The sequence below is a fragment of the Pecten maximus genome, chromosome 2 (genome assembly GCF_902652985.1).
Source record: "Pecten maximus chromosome 2, xPecMax1.1, whole genome shotgun sequence".
Taxonomy (NCBI): Eukaryota; Metazoa; Mollusca; class Bivalvia; order Pectinida; family Pectinidae; genus Pecten; species Pecten maximus.
In genome coordinates this window covers 53,897,311-53,913,054 of record NC_047016.1, presented here as the reverse complement: position 1 = coordinate 53,913,054, position 15,744 = coordinate 53,897,311, and the positions used below count along the sequence as shown (strand labels likewise).

The window sequence follows — 15,744 nt, the reverse complement described above, 5'->3', positions numbered from 1 at the left end:
AATTGTCAAAATATCCGATTTACGACCCCATTGCCGTCAGAGTTGAATTGTCGAAATGGTCGATAACGGACCTGAAATCAATATTTTTATGATATAATGGACCCAAAATAGTATTCTTTGGTATATATAGAGGTCACATGTAAAATATTTTTTTATTTATTTTCTCAAGAAGTATTTTAAAATGATAATCAAATTACCCCATTCACGACCCAATTTTTGTTTACGCATTGGGCGCGAGTAAATCCGGATTATCTACTCACAAATGCAAAAATACTCATACTAGATAGTTATAATTAATATTTATACAAGAATTTCTTGTTACTTGTAGATTTATAACTATAGATATACTGTGTTTGATTCTCTGTATAACATTGTTGTCAAATTTGTGGTATTTTGTAAAACAATTCATTTTAACAATTTGAAAATATTGATTTTTTTTTTTCTCACAAATCCAAATGAAATCAACATGTCCGTGTAACTTTAGCAAGACTTCATCATTGTTTAAAATCAGACACATGAATAATATCCATTCAATAAAAAATCATCAGAAATAATCATAAACCATCAGCTGTATAACAAGAGATTCCAGGGGATCTTGGCGTCCACCATTGAGATTGATCTCTTTTCTACTTTTCCCTTCTTTCCCCTATTACTTATTATTCATTTGATCATATTGGAAGCCTACATATGAAGTCTAAGATAGATCTTAAGAAAAACTTTTTGAAATGTATCAATAACAGATTAAATTGTAGAAACCGATGGTGGGCTGGCTGGCTGGCTGGCTGGCTGGCTTAAAGCCATTTTGTTTTCCTGATCAGACTAAAAGATAAATAAGAATTGTTGATGTACTTCCATCTGATGATGGCAAAAAGTCTTTATTCCATATAGATTTTCATTTTTGGTATTAAATAAATACTTAAAACATTTGACACATGTATATATATTTGCAATTTCTGATTTTATAGATACATATTCATAAAGTTGTTAAATTATCTTTTTATTACTTTACCAAATCCTGGTGATATTAAGAAACTGAATACAGAAATTTATTATTTCTTATGGAAAAGTTCATCAGACAAGATAAAAAGAGATGTAATTATTAAGAATTGTAGTGAAAGCGATCTGAAAATGAAACATTTACAATCTTTTATTGATTCATTAAGCTTACATGGATTCGACGAGTGTTTGCAAGTAATAGGAATTCGAAATGGCAGTCAATTTCTAAAACATTCAGTACATGGTAATACAGTTAATTGAGCAAATAATGGTTTTGATTATTTTTGAAATGCCCAACCAAAAAACTTGTAAGAATTAATTTTGGAAAGATGTTCTTCGATGAAGTTGGAGTAAATTTTCTAAGAAGACAGAATGTTCTGAAAATAACAATGCACTAAAAAACCTATTTGGTATAATAATTTAGTAGCAATAGAAAATAAGAGCATTTTTTATATAGATTGGTATAAAAAGAATTTATATAAAAAAGTTTATAGTCAAAGAAAATAGCAATGGTAGATTTTACAGCTATACAGAATTAATGGAGAAATTCAATATTCATACGAACTTTCTCACTTATCAAAGTGTCAAAAGGGCTATAAAAAAGAATTTTTCCAAAGAAGATATCTCCACTGAATTCATAAAACTACCTTACATACCTGCCAACTTGGATTTTTTTTCCAACAGATAAGAGGAGCAAGAGAATTTTATAACTGTCTGTGTAAAAATGATATAGCATCTTCTGGAAAAATGAAATGGGAAGCATTGTTTGATTTTGATGAAAATACATATATAACACAAGATGCCAGGAAAAGAGTCTGTCTTTATCAGCTTTGAAAAACTACATCAAAGAGACATACCACACTCTAAGATATTGCAACCAGTAAAGGGAAATCATCTGAACTTCTTTAATAAGGACTGGAAAATATGGGAAAGACTACTGGTCTATACAAAAATAATAAAAATGTTTAGAGGTTTCATTCTATTTTTGGAATTTCATATTTTATATGAAAATATACATTTGAAGAATGTGTATCGTATACTCAACTTAGGCTTGAGAAAATGCTGACCTGCTTTAGATTTCACAGGAAGGACTATAAAGTATTCATTTTAGCAGTTATAATCACAGTTTTCTGTGCTAATGGAAATAGACATTTCTAACATAGCCTCGGACGCAAACTCCGAGACCTACATGTACTCCGACTATTTGAGGGGTCATCTCAAAATGCTCAAACAGCGAATATGTTTTATCGTCAATTGAAATTATCGTACTTTTGTCCGTTTAACAACATTTGATCACTGTTGGGTCATGAACAATAAAATAATAATATTTAATTGCTTTCAGAGGAGTCCTCGATGCCAAAGACTTGAAGTAATTTTGGGACTTTTTTTAGTAATAAATTTACTATAGGCTTTTTGATTTTTCATCATCAATGAAACCAGTGATTCCTTTTTTCTTCTTTCTTCTTTTTCGGCGTTTTGTTCTCATCTGATGAAAACAATTCCATCATTTGTTAGTTAAATTAAAGAAGTATGAAAAAATAATTCCACATTTTTATGCGTAAATGTGTTTTTACCTGATTTCTGCGTGACTCTTTCATAAGTTTGGACAATTTTGTTGAAAGTCTGCCTTTTAACTGACTGATGGTAGCTGTGTTGTACAAATTTCTAGTTGATGACGGCAGCTGATTTTGTTTTTTCCTGAATTTCCTATATGACTTCAGCCCATGAACATGGGTGCACTTGGTACGCTCGGAGGAGCAAAAGAATCTCTTGTCTCCCAAACGGTATATTTTTGGAGGTTATTTGGTAGCATGGAAAACCACTGGTAGGGAAGAGATGTGTTTACAATATTTGCTGACCACCCATATGAATTTTTTGAGTCACGGGGGAAACACCCGAGACATTAATGGATATTTTAGCCGACATCGCCCCTGCTTTATGTAGAGAAAATCGCGCGCATTCACTTTCGCCTAGAAATCGCGTTATGTTGTTTATGATATGGCTGAGATCCTATCCGTCGTTTTCGATGTTGTCTCTTTTCTTTGACATATCATGCGCAACAGTTGGTAATGAACTTAATAAAATGCGGTGTATCATGTGGGACGTTTTTGCAGACCAGATTGCATGGCCAACAGTTCAAGAGTGGAACAGTATGAGTGGAAATCGGTCCGAGTTACCGGATGCAGTAGGTGCCATAGACGGAACCTCGCATCGTATCTATAGACCTGGTATAGAGCCACAGGCACTGTACTACAGTGGTCACAGACACTTCCACTGTATTCACGCTATTGTAGCGGGACTGGACTGGGTCGATCATCGGTGACCAGGTAGCTCAAATGGTAGAGCATCCGGCTAGTGTTCGGAGGTCCCGGGTTCGAACCCCGGTCTGGCCGTACATTTTTCCACTCCTATTACATTTGGTGCCTGTGACCAAACCTTGTTTCAAGTGAGGTGAATACTTGACAAGGGGATACCCGAACCTGGGTTGTGAGTTGTGAAGTCTTCTGGGTCGAAGACTTAAAAAAAAGGAGGGAAGAGTGTAGCGGAACTGGACCGGGTCGATCATCGGCGACCAGGTAGCTCAATCGGTAGAGCATCTGGCTAGTGTTCGGAGGTCCCGGGTTCGAACCCCGGTCTGGCCGTGCATTATTCCACTCCTACTACACTATTGTGATAATAGATAATCGTGGTATTCTTCGGTTTGTGAGGAGTGGGTTCCTGGTCACCAAAATGATGCGCAAATTCTAAAATTTTTACCAAGCATATGTCCAAATATGGAGTTGGATTTTCCGGATACTTGTGTGATACTTGGCGACAAAATTTCCCCCCAAATTTTCCCGGCATGTGTCCATCAATTATCATATTATATCACCATTTATATCCGTTGGTGTGTTTTAATGGTTTGTGCTAGTGGTTCAGTCAGTACCGGGTTTGTTGGTTGATTAATATCTAGCTCACACTTATTTTCAACATTAAGTATCATCCCATCCATTCTGCTAAATGCTAGTCCAATATAAAGAATTTACATATCCTTTGGTTGCGGGATATACACTGACATGCTACCATAATGACAAAGGCAGAGTTATTCCCCTTGGGCTCTATTGTCCAATCAAAACGTAAGACAGCATAAAATTTGGTGGCAGAGGAAAATAAACATGTGCTAGAGACGAAGTCGTATACTGACAGTTAAAAAGATGACGGGGGTCGATGGCAACCCCGCTTTGAGTGATGAGGATAGTAAGAAATATCAAGAACTCTTCAACAAACTCGATGTGAACAAAGATGGACGCATTGATATTGCTGATTTGACGAGTTCTCTTACGGAAATGAATGTTCCTGTTGGCCAGGCACAGGTATAAGAAGTTAACTGCAAGGAACTGTTTTCTTGCATCAACGTTCTGACAGAACATAATTGTCATGTGATATCCTTGAAATATCATGTATGCAATAAGTTGTCACATTAACACATTCATGGTGACTTGGGAATTATTGGGCGTTCCTCAACGGTCTACTGACCAGGGTTGAATAAACATCATTATATTGACAGTTAGTGAGTTACCCCCCAGTGCTTCGTACTTTAAAGTGTCTCGGTCGTAATATTTTATAAAGTCCTAACAGACGTGTAGTGTGAATGGGATTGTCGACGACTCTAAGGTCTTCTATCGCTGTTAAATTATATATGCATTAAAGACTAGTTACACAGACTCGTTGCAGTAAAAGTTGGAATATATTAAGTTGCTTTCATGTTTCTTTAAATTGGTATCGTTTTGTCAGTTAGCTTATGCCTAAAAAAATATACACATGCTAACATGATAGAAAAAGGAAAGATAGTTGAATTGAAATTTTTTTTTTTTACTAGGGTGATATAGACAAGATGAAGAAATCTTGATTTTAATCGTCCTTCCTTGAAAATGGCCGAAAACCTTAACATAATGCCTAGCGGGTACACACATAATATATAGGGTTTGTAGGGTTAATATAACTTATAATTAGTGGAAACACAGTGTATTTTAGGCATTATATATAAAACCCCAAACCTCGTATCTCTAGACAGATGCTCTAACCAGTGGAGCTACCTACCTGACCACCAGCATTCGGCCTACTCAGTCCAGTTTTGCTAGGTTCCTTCCTCCTTCAACAAAATCTTCAAACCTGCGGTCGCACAAGAGACCCTTAAAGCATTAAACCACCTCCTTGGATATTTTGTTGATGCCAAATGTAACAGGAGAGGGAAAATGCAATGACCAGAACTCTATAAACTCTAACCATTTGAGCTACCTGCCCACCCACTGTGGTACTGCGGTGTTCATCCTGAGTCGAGTTCTGCTACACACTGAAGATCAGAGAGTGTCTTAAGCCTGTTGCATACCATATACATTGTACATATACCCTACTTTAGTACTTCAGCATCATGACACAAACACCAGCTGTGAGGCTGTGGCATACATAGTTAATGGTTCTGTATTAATAGCTGTCAAAATCATGTCGGTAAAGATAATAGGTTCATCACAGTATTGGTCAGATCCAACTTATCAGATTGTCCTCGATACAATAATTAAAAAAAGAAAAAGAAAAAAAATGAAAAAAGAAAAGCCTCAAAAGGAACAAAAATCTTTCATATAGAAAATTTGGTATGTAAACTTTGGATGATCTGCAGCAATTATTTTATAAGAAAATATGGATTGGTTTTTGTTTTATTTCAGGAATTCTTGAAGAAGCATGACTCTAACAAAGATGGTCAGATTGACTTTGCTGAGTTTCTTAAATATGTCACTGTACATGACCAACAACTTCGGTTATATTTCAAGAAAATTGATACTAACCAAGATGGTAAGTAATATACAACATATTCTTTGAGTTTTAAATTGAACTCCATCAGTATCTACAAGATGGTAATATAAGTGACATAGATACTAAATTCCTCTCCAACCTCGATCAGCACATATCACACCAGATATTGTTGTGATGCTTTCTCAAAATATCCTTCACCAACGTCTATACCAAAGTATATATGTATATCTGAATTAACCACTGTGATTTGTACAGTAGCTGATCGTTTCATCTTGGGGACTTTATCGGCAACCTATTGTTTTGAGCTAACCTGGAAGTTCTGCTTCCTTTAAACATGTCTAATGTGCAGCATTTACACACATATATGTATATTTTACTTATATAGTACACTCTGACCAAACAAGAATATAGAGGACATATGTATTTTGATGCCTTTGTTTGCAAGTACATGTTTAGCATGATTGGACTGTTGAGATTTGTTGTTTCATTTCTGAAATTATCAAGTATCGGAGGTCACTGAAAATCCCCGCTCTACAAAATATGCAACATTTGATTAAGGTTTGCTTCTCACAATGTAACATCATTATATATTATAATTTTCCCTTTCTCAGGTACAATCGATGCGAGTGAGATCCAGGAGTCATTCCGTAAATTGGGCTTGAATATAGACAGAAATGAGGCACAGAAATTACTACAAAGGTAGGCAGATAACATCTTGATACTACAGTAAAATAGTGGTGTACATTGTATAGAGTCTGGTGTATTAGATTTGTGATTTCTACAGTTACATGTATTAAGTCATATATATATATTTATATGACTCCACCAAGGCGTAGCATGATATTGTCCTCACTGATAGTCTGAAAACTCTGTATTAGCAAAGTCACCTGAAAAGCATTGAAATATATTAAATAATACAATGCTTGTTGAACTAAAAACAATGACCAACTGAGTCAAAAGTTAGTAAGCTCTAAAATAAATATTGACATTGACTGAAGCAGTTGTGTAATGACTTAGGTAGAGTTTTATAAATCTTTATCATACTATTGTGATAGGCGATTATATCCTCTAAACTGGTCTACATGTACACTGTGTATATACATCTATAGTACATGGTATGTTATCATCATGTAAAAAGTGCAACTTTAAAAGTTATCCAAAATCTTCAATCATTTAGCCAAACAAATTATCAAATTCTTTATTGTACCTACCGGTATATGTAGAAATGTCTACTAACTTCAACTATTCATAAAGTGACGGATGAGAAGGAGGCAGGAGAGAGAATGTATTATTATAGGCATACATATTTATCTGTCGGAGATCATTGTCAAATTACTGTATGGGGGGGGGGGGGGGGGGGGGGGTTCGAAAACAAGTCAGAAAAATAAAGTAAGAATGATGGGGAGGTTTGGTAGCAAATCAGAAAAAGGTTGCTTTTACCTCCCATATTATTTCTGCAATACACTTACAATTTAAATCTATCAATAGGAGAATAAATCAGTGTTAATCAAGACACCTAAAACAAATTTTCTAATTAATCTGTGATATAACTTATTGGAGAAATTCACATAAAAAAGAACTTTAAATGCATTTGGTCCCAAATTTCTGTAGATAATAATATAAAAACCTACATTTCAATGGTATCAACTACATGTACCAACTGCCCATCTGTTTGAGGATTTACTTGACAGGAAAGTTTCAGGAATAATTACGGTCTATAACATGGCTCCTCGTGAACACTAATGTCAGACATGTATAGATGTGTGTACCATTTGTTAATTCATAACTTTGTTTGTGTTCTTGCATCATTCACATTGTGCCACCAGTAATTCAGACTAAATTCATCTGAATATTTTTTTTCGTTACAGAATGGATAAGGACGGTACACTGAAGATAGATTTTAATGAATGGAGGAACTTCCTGTTGTTGTCACCGGCACAGAACATCCACGACATGTTACACTACTGGAGGCATGCTTCTGTAAGTCCCTCAACAGTACCAGACATCTTGAATCATTTTAAGATTGGTGTATTGTCTTTATTCATCTCCCCAGTATGTTAGACCTACATATGTATAAACTATCTACAAGGAAAACAGATCATCTAGTTTATTTGTCCCCTACCTGTCAACCGGGGGGTCTCTAGGTTTTCTCCGGTCCTTCTGTCTCTTCGTATGTCAGTCTGTCTAATATTTTTCTGCACTGTTCAGTCATGCTTCAAGATATGTTGGTGAAAGTTGATATGTAACTTCAATAAGAATAGCTACAGATCAAGTCCGAGTTTCAGGGCTTTTTGGGTCAAGGTCAAGGTCACTGTTGCTATTTTTAGTGAGGCTGGTAAGGGCAGCATGCTTTCTCCACAGCAAACGGTTAACATACATATAAAGATATTAAGATTACCAGTTTGCCCTGTGAAGGTTTTTGACATCTCCAGCCAACTTGTTTTATCAGACCATGCATTGCTTCACAGATTATAGACATAGGAGAGAACAATATGGTCCCTGACGATTTCACAGAAAAAGAAATGCTGACTGGAATGTGGTGGCGCCACCTAGTAGCCGGTGGAGCAGCTGGAGCTGTATCGAGGACATGCACAGCCCCACTAGATCGGCTCAAAGTTCTACTTCAAGTTAGTACAACATTTGTAATTTTTCAAAATATTTCTTTCATTTTATTTTCTCAATATTGTTGATGCAATCTAAATATTCATTCAATGACTAAAAAATATGCTTGCTCAAAGGCAGAAATCCTTTTGGTCTTTTGGAACAATTTTTGATTTAATTTTCATATTCAGTATACAGAAGAATATTGAGTTTGACAATACTACTGTTATTTGAATGAATACTCAGTATAATCTGTTTAAAACCTGAAATCCACAGCTTTTCGGTTTCGGCACAGATTTCTTTAATTACTTAGACTTATGCCATGTGTTGTAATATACAAGGGGACATAACTCTACAACAGGTACATGCCTCCAGTAAAAACAACTATGGCGTGGTCAATGGCTTCCGGTTCATGCTGAAGGAAGGAGGTGTGAAATCTCTATGGCGAGGTAACGGAATTAATGTGATCAAGATCGCCCCCGAAACTGCCATCAAGTTTATGGCATATGAGCAAGTAAGCTGTTATACTGTATTGGTTAAAGGTGGAAACTAAAACACCACATACTGATGTTTCTGCCATATCTTAGAATTTGTGAAATTAACTATTAATTCTGAAGATTAGCAAAATTTTGAAAATGAACATAAATACACACTCTTGCATTTTATTTCTATTATTTCATTATTAAAGATCTTTCATCAATATAAAAAAGTTGACTTGTGTAGAAATTGATTTGTTGGTGAGGTTTATCCTGAAGTTGTTACAAAAGTGTATTTGTACCAAATCATATAGATTTTAAAGCATAATGAATGAGCATTGTGGAATAAATGAAAGTTTTCAAACATGTATCCGGAAACAAACATACATTTCATTGGCCTAATTCTAAAGTTATCTGTGTTCAGATAAAGGCGTATTTCCGAGGAGGAGACCCTCAGAAGGAATTGAGTGTAGTGGAGCGTCTTTGTTCTGGCTCTCTAGCTGGCTGTATATCACAAACAACTATCTACCCAATGGAGGTAAGTATGTATGTGTAATAGCCCATGTAAAGTAGGGGCCCATTATAATAACAACTATGTGCTGTGACAACGTCAGCAAAGTCTTACTCTAAACTCTAAGATAGTAGTAGCTGTCTGTGTACATTACAAAGGGGCGAAATATTTTAGTTTAAACATTATTTATTTGACAGTCATGAATATGTATAGGCATCACATAATGCAGTTCGATGAATGATTTGGAAATGACAATAAAGCTAATATCAATCCCTCAAAGTTTGGCTGAAGTATTTAGTAAATCATTTATTATTTTCCCGTTCATACCCGAGAAGAGTGAATTCAAATGTCTCATTATTATTTGTATGAAAATAACGTGACATCCACCTTGATTGCTTCGTTATCATTTCTTACTTCCTAGGTATATTTGCATTTATTTTATATTACCATATCACATAATCACAAACATATCTGATAGACACATATTGCCTTCAAAATTCAGACATCTTTAGAACTCTGAAGTTTTTAGTGATATTCCCATATTGCTGGCTATAGAACTTCACAAAATGGCATCATTCATAATGAACATAGGTCGGAGTTCGAACATGTGCGCTATAATCATTAGAGTTAGAAAAGCCTATTTCTAATTCTTTTGAGTTGGGAAAGTGCTGAAATATTTACAATAACAATTCTTTAATTGAATAGCAAAATTTGTGCTAAGTAGTTAGTACATGTATATAATTATATAAACATATAACGAAGCATAAGGTTAAACACTTCACAAACAAAGTTTGGCCTTTTGAAAACCTGTCATCTTACAGACATGGTGAATTCAATTGTGAATTTTAATGTCTGTTAATCAACTTACAGCTCGCCTCATTTATAGTGCTGTGTATCGGCAACAATGTCACGATACGATACGTATTGCGATACAGACATCACGATACGATACATATCGCGTATACGTGAAATTGTCATAAATTGAAACAAATCAAACAATATTTAACATTCAATCTGAAGTTTTAATGACACTCATTGAACACATTTTTAACAAAAACAGTAGAATTAAACAGATCTAAATAAATGTCAAATATAAACAGGAATCTTGAGTCTTGTCACTGAAACATTGTCGACTCTGAATGTTATACCTTGGGTCAACAACGTGCAACAAGTTACAACTCACGGAAACATTCATTTCCACTGCCGAAAAGGGCGCAGATCATTTATTATAAACTAGTTATCGATACATCATGTAGCATGTTTGCTATCAGCTGTTAAACATAGTGGTTTTCGGCTTTATTTGTGTTAAACCTGTCCACGGTTTTCGGTTTTCAATACTTGTCTTGCTGGTGGTGTATATTGTCAAATGAGGGTGATCCCGATTTAATGGGAATTCAAGTTATTGTGTTCCCGGAATACGTTAACTCCGCCTCCCATTCTGTGAATACGGCAATACTGAATACTCTACTTCGATAGGTAAGTTCCATGTGCCGTGGACCCTTGACTTGTTTCAACTCAACGAATATCTTTGATTTACAAGTCGGAGGAGGTTTAGTACTAAGATATAGATATAGATAGAGAGATAAAGTTAAACGGAATTACACATGGCTGTCAGCGTTAGCCAGTGTCCATATTTATTCCCAATCATCAAGGCGCTCTGCATTGGCGACTTCATACAATCCTGTTACAAGCGTTTTACTGACGGTGCGCTCCGGCGCACTCGATTCGCTGTATCAAATGTGTTACATGGACCCGCACCCATGCCGGCGATATTACGATACAGGGGTGACTGTATCGATGTATCGTATTGCGGCACAAAACGAACATATATCGATACGTATCGATGTATCGTTACAGCACTACTCATTTACCAAACATAAAAACATGTAGCAAGGTAACATTCATATGTTTCTTTTGTCTATGTACTGTCATGCATAAGCCAAGCTGTCCTCGGGTAAATACAGCATGTATCACATGACTTAGTCACATGAAATTTTAGGTATGATCACATGTCTCTAATACCTCATCGTTCGGGCATTTAAAGTCATTTTTGGATCAGTATTTTCAAAATCATGTATTCATGAATATATCTGAAGAGGTAAGACCATGACATAAAGTATTGGTGAAATCTTGATGATTTACAGTTTTGGACGAATTGTAACGAAATTATTAACAAAAAGTTTGCGTCAAGTAGTTGACCGTAATGTCAGTAAAACATTGGTGTAATACAGATTATGTGATGCAATTTATGTAATAATGAGACCTGTTTGATATTAGTTGTATTTATTTTTGGCCCGTGTATATTTCAGGTGCTGAAGACACGACTAGCTCTGAGGAAAACCGGACAGTTTAATGGTATTTTAGACTGTGCCATGAAGGTTTATAAGAATGAAGGAATTAGGATGTTTTACCGCGGCTATGTACCAAACATCATGGGAATTATACCATACGCCGGTATAGACCTAGCTGTTTACGAGGTAAACAAATCCTTCCTGAGTTTGTCATACCAAAACAGGTCTAAATGTCTATATAAGTATGTATCGTATCATATCAACAAAACAGGTCTAAATGTCTATATAAGTATGTATTGTATTATTTGTTAAAGAATTATACCATTTCAAGGCGTATAATTGTGTTCTTGAATTTTCACTATGTAGCCTTGAAAGGTATGAACTCTGGCTCATGACCTTGGAAAGTCCTTGAATATACAAAGTTTTACAGTGATATGAATATATATGTGTATACATATAGGAAAGTGTACTATCAGTCTAAATGGAAGGACAAGTCTATGGTTGAACAATGTCTTGAATGTGATAACAGAGACGTTTGTGATGCAGTCTATCCATTAATTAATGTGGTTTATATATTTAATATGTATACCAAATGAGGGTTTTCTTCAAACTAAAACACTCCCAGTATACTATGAAACTTTTTTTGCAATTAGGTATAAGTATATACAAGCATGTTAATTGACTTTGGTATATTGTAAACAGTATTTGTCTAATTTGAAACGTATTTCAGATTTTGAAGAATGGGATGTTCAGAAAGTAATATTTTGTCTATTGTAATGAATTTCAGACTTTAAAAAAGATGTACAGACAAAAAACCAATGGTGAGGACCCTGGAATCCTTGCTCTACTTGGTTGTGGGACAATAAGTTCGACCTGTGGTCAGCTGTCCAGTTACCCCCTCGCTCTCATCCGCACCAAATTACAGGCTCAAGGTAACACTATCTCTGTCAATGTTGATCATGTGTATATCAAAGAATTACTATTACTAGATTTAGTTGTTTTTGGTGTTTTCGATCCTGTTTCCTGTGTGTTGTCAAAAGCTAATTGTGAAGGTAAGAAAGGAAACCAGTGTGTGGGTCAGCCGTTTTCCTTACCCTGAGTGAGATTGATTTTTCTCTTACCCTGGACAGGGATATCCACAGTTTTACCGGGATGAGATTTTCTTATCTCTTACCCTGGACAGGGATATCCACAGTTTTACCGGGATGAGATTTTCTTATCTCTTACCCTGGACAGGGATATCCACAGTTTTACCGGGATGAGATTTTCTTATCTCTTACCCTGGACAGGGATATCCACAGTTTTACCGGGATGAGATTTTCTTATCTCTTACCCTGGACAGGGATATCCACAGTTTTACCGGGGTGAGATTTTCTTATCTCTTACCCTGGACAGGGATATCCACAGTTTTACCGGGATGAGATTTTCTTATCTCTTACCCTGGACAGGGATATCCACAGTTTTACCGGGATGAGATTTTCTTATCTCTTACCCTGGACAGGGATATCCACAGTTTTACCGGGGTGAGATTTTCTTATCTCTTACCCTGGACAGGGATATCCACAGTTTTACCGGGGTGAGATTTTCTTATCTCACCCTAGGGGAAAGACAAGCTACACATGCTCTTTGAATGTGCTCTTGTTCTCGATAGGGTGACGTCACTATGACCTGACCCGGAACGTTTGAATGTTAAATATCAGTATTATTCACAAGAGAAATTGAAATAAGTATTAATTATCAGAGTTAACCGAGTGTTTGGTGTTCTTTTTGACAAGCTAATTGGAACTGTATTTTGTATGAAATCAACATCGTAAGGTGTAAAGCCTCTGCTGCAGCCTTATTACAACTGTCTTCTGCCGTTGTTGTTTACATACGTTTGGATTTGGTTCACACTACGATTGAAAAACAGGATCAGAGAAAAGTAATCATTCACCCCTTTTTGGGATGAGATAGGGGGATCTCAACCCTCGGAGGGAGATTGTTAAGTTGTTAAGTTGAATTTAACAATCACCCCCCTTGGGTTGTGATCCCCCTATCTCACTCCAAAAGGGCTGAAAGATTCTATTAGTCCCATACCCTAGCAACCACGTGATCACCCTATATGAAGTATGTGATAAATATAAAAGTTACACAACGAGTGGTTGTTGGATATGGAATTTAATTCACACTTGTAAGTTATGTTTTAAAAAGTTACAAAAGACACGAGCTTTAGCGAGTGTCTTTTGTAACTTTTAAAAAATAACTTACGAAGGTGAAATAAATTTCATATCCAAAAATCACGAGTCGTGTGACCTGTTTCTACCACAATTATATCGGCTTGAATCAAAGGGAAACGTGGCCAAGTCTGATTTCGCATAAACAAATAAGGTATATAGGTGATGACCGGGACCCTGTGATGTGACGTCATTCGATTATTGATGATATCAATAACAATTGCAGCTCGGGTCAAAGTTAGAATTCTTGACCAATCAAAAGACCGGAAGGTCATTACATATATGTATCCAACAGTCGGCACATTTATACAACGGCTTAAGAGCGTATTGTGGTAGAAAAAGATATATTCTATTTCCTACCCTGGTGTCTTTTCATTCAAGAGAGTGTAAACATTTATAGACATAGAAGAATTTTGTACATGTTTTTGTGTTGATGTGCAACTGTTTAATTCATATTTTCTCGAAAACAATTACTTTACATGTTTCTGATTTCCACCACATTTCAGGAGCTAAAGGAACTGACACTTTATCCACTATGTTCATGAAGATTGTGAAACAGGACGGGTTCTTTGGACTTTATCGTGGCTTGGCTCCCAACTTTATGAAGGTTATACCTGCTGTGAGTATAAGTTATGTTGTGTATGAGCACTCGCGGGACGCACTCGGAGTAAAGTCGACGTAGGACTGTCTCAGAGGATGAAGAACTGCTACTGTGATATGGGATTCCGGCTCAACCTGAGAAACACCCGCCATGATACTGCAATCTCTTCAATGTGGACTCAAACAAGATACAGAAAGGGCTCTGTCTATTTCAAATTTGCTACATGTAAAGAGATTTTATTTGTAAATACACAAAATTCTGTGTTATATTGAGGCGGGGCAGCTTTGGATAGTTGAACATAAACTTTTGTATCCTCTGCTACGCTGACCATGACAGACAATAAATAAGCAAGGATGTTTTTCTGTGATTTTATCAGTATATCGCTGATATACAAGTTAAATATTCCAATAAAACTTATCAATGAAAAAAATATTTTGACCACTATCAAACTAGTGAAATTGTGTGTCATTATTGTGAAGGAATTATCACTTTAAATGTTTTAATTGTGTTTTCCAGTTTGAAAGTTTTCTCACATTGAAAATAATGTCGCACTGAAAGTGTTCTTTAACTGATAACACCCTTACAGTGAAGTCTCTTTGTGAAGAAGCTTTTTTCATGGTAAAATTTATCATACTTTGAAAAGGATTTTTTTTTCTATGAAATACCAGAATCGTGATAACTTCAATGACAAATGATATCAAGGCTAGTCCCAGATGGCGGAAGATTTTGTAGGCCCATCCACAATTGTAACCTTTTTAGGCTTCTATTTACTCTGCAAGTATCAGTAGGTAGGGGTGGACATCCATATAGACTGCTGTGATTTAGGAGGGTCGAGTGATAGTCAGACATATTTTATCTATCAACATATTTGTTTGATGTAGCTTACAGTAATTGATGACCGCACTTTGAATATCTATAATATAACCTTATAATTTTAGTAAATGTTATAATTAACATTGAATACGTCTATAGTATAAACTGGATTTGAATTATCATATTAAGCATTTTTAGGTCATCTGACCCGAAGGGTCAGGATGACCTATAGCCATCATGCTTCGTCCGTCGTCGTCCGCCGTGCGCCGTTCGTCGTGCGCCGTCCGCCGTCCGCCGTCCGTAAACTTTTCACATTTCAATCTTCTTCTCAAGTTCCACCAGTGGGATTAAGATGAAACTTGCCAGAAATGATCCTGAGATGGTCCTGACCAAGTGTTGTTATTTTTCGGGTTGGTCCGAAATCCAAGATGGCCGCCAAAGCCTCCATTTT

The 15,744-nt window shown here is 35.9% G+C and overlaps 1 protein-coding gene across 1 annotated transcript; it reads left to right on the top strand.

The window, feature by feature from the left end:
• The first annotated feature begins 4,111 nt into the window (after positions 1-4,111).
• LOC117322508 (calcium-binding mitochondrial carrier protein SCaMC-2-like) lies at positions 4,112-15,481 on the top strand. Its single transcript, XM_033877468.1, has 10 exons — positions 4,112-4,349; positions 5,700-5,826; positions 6,399-6,486; positions 7,656-7,767; positions 8,256-8,414; positions 8,750-8,902; positions 9,289-9,402; positions 11,685-11,852; positions 12,454-12,598; positions 14,386-15,481. The coding sequence occupies exons 1-10, from the start codon at positions 4,191-4,193 to the stop codon at positions 14,559-14,561; spliced, it is 1,401 nt and encodes a 466-aa protein (XP_033733359.1). The 5' UTR covers positions 4,112-4,190; the 3' UTR covers positions 14,562-15,481.
• Positions 15,482-15,744: the final 263 nt, after the last annotated feature.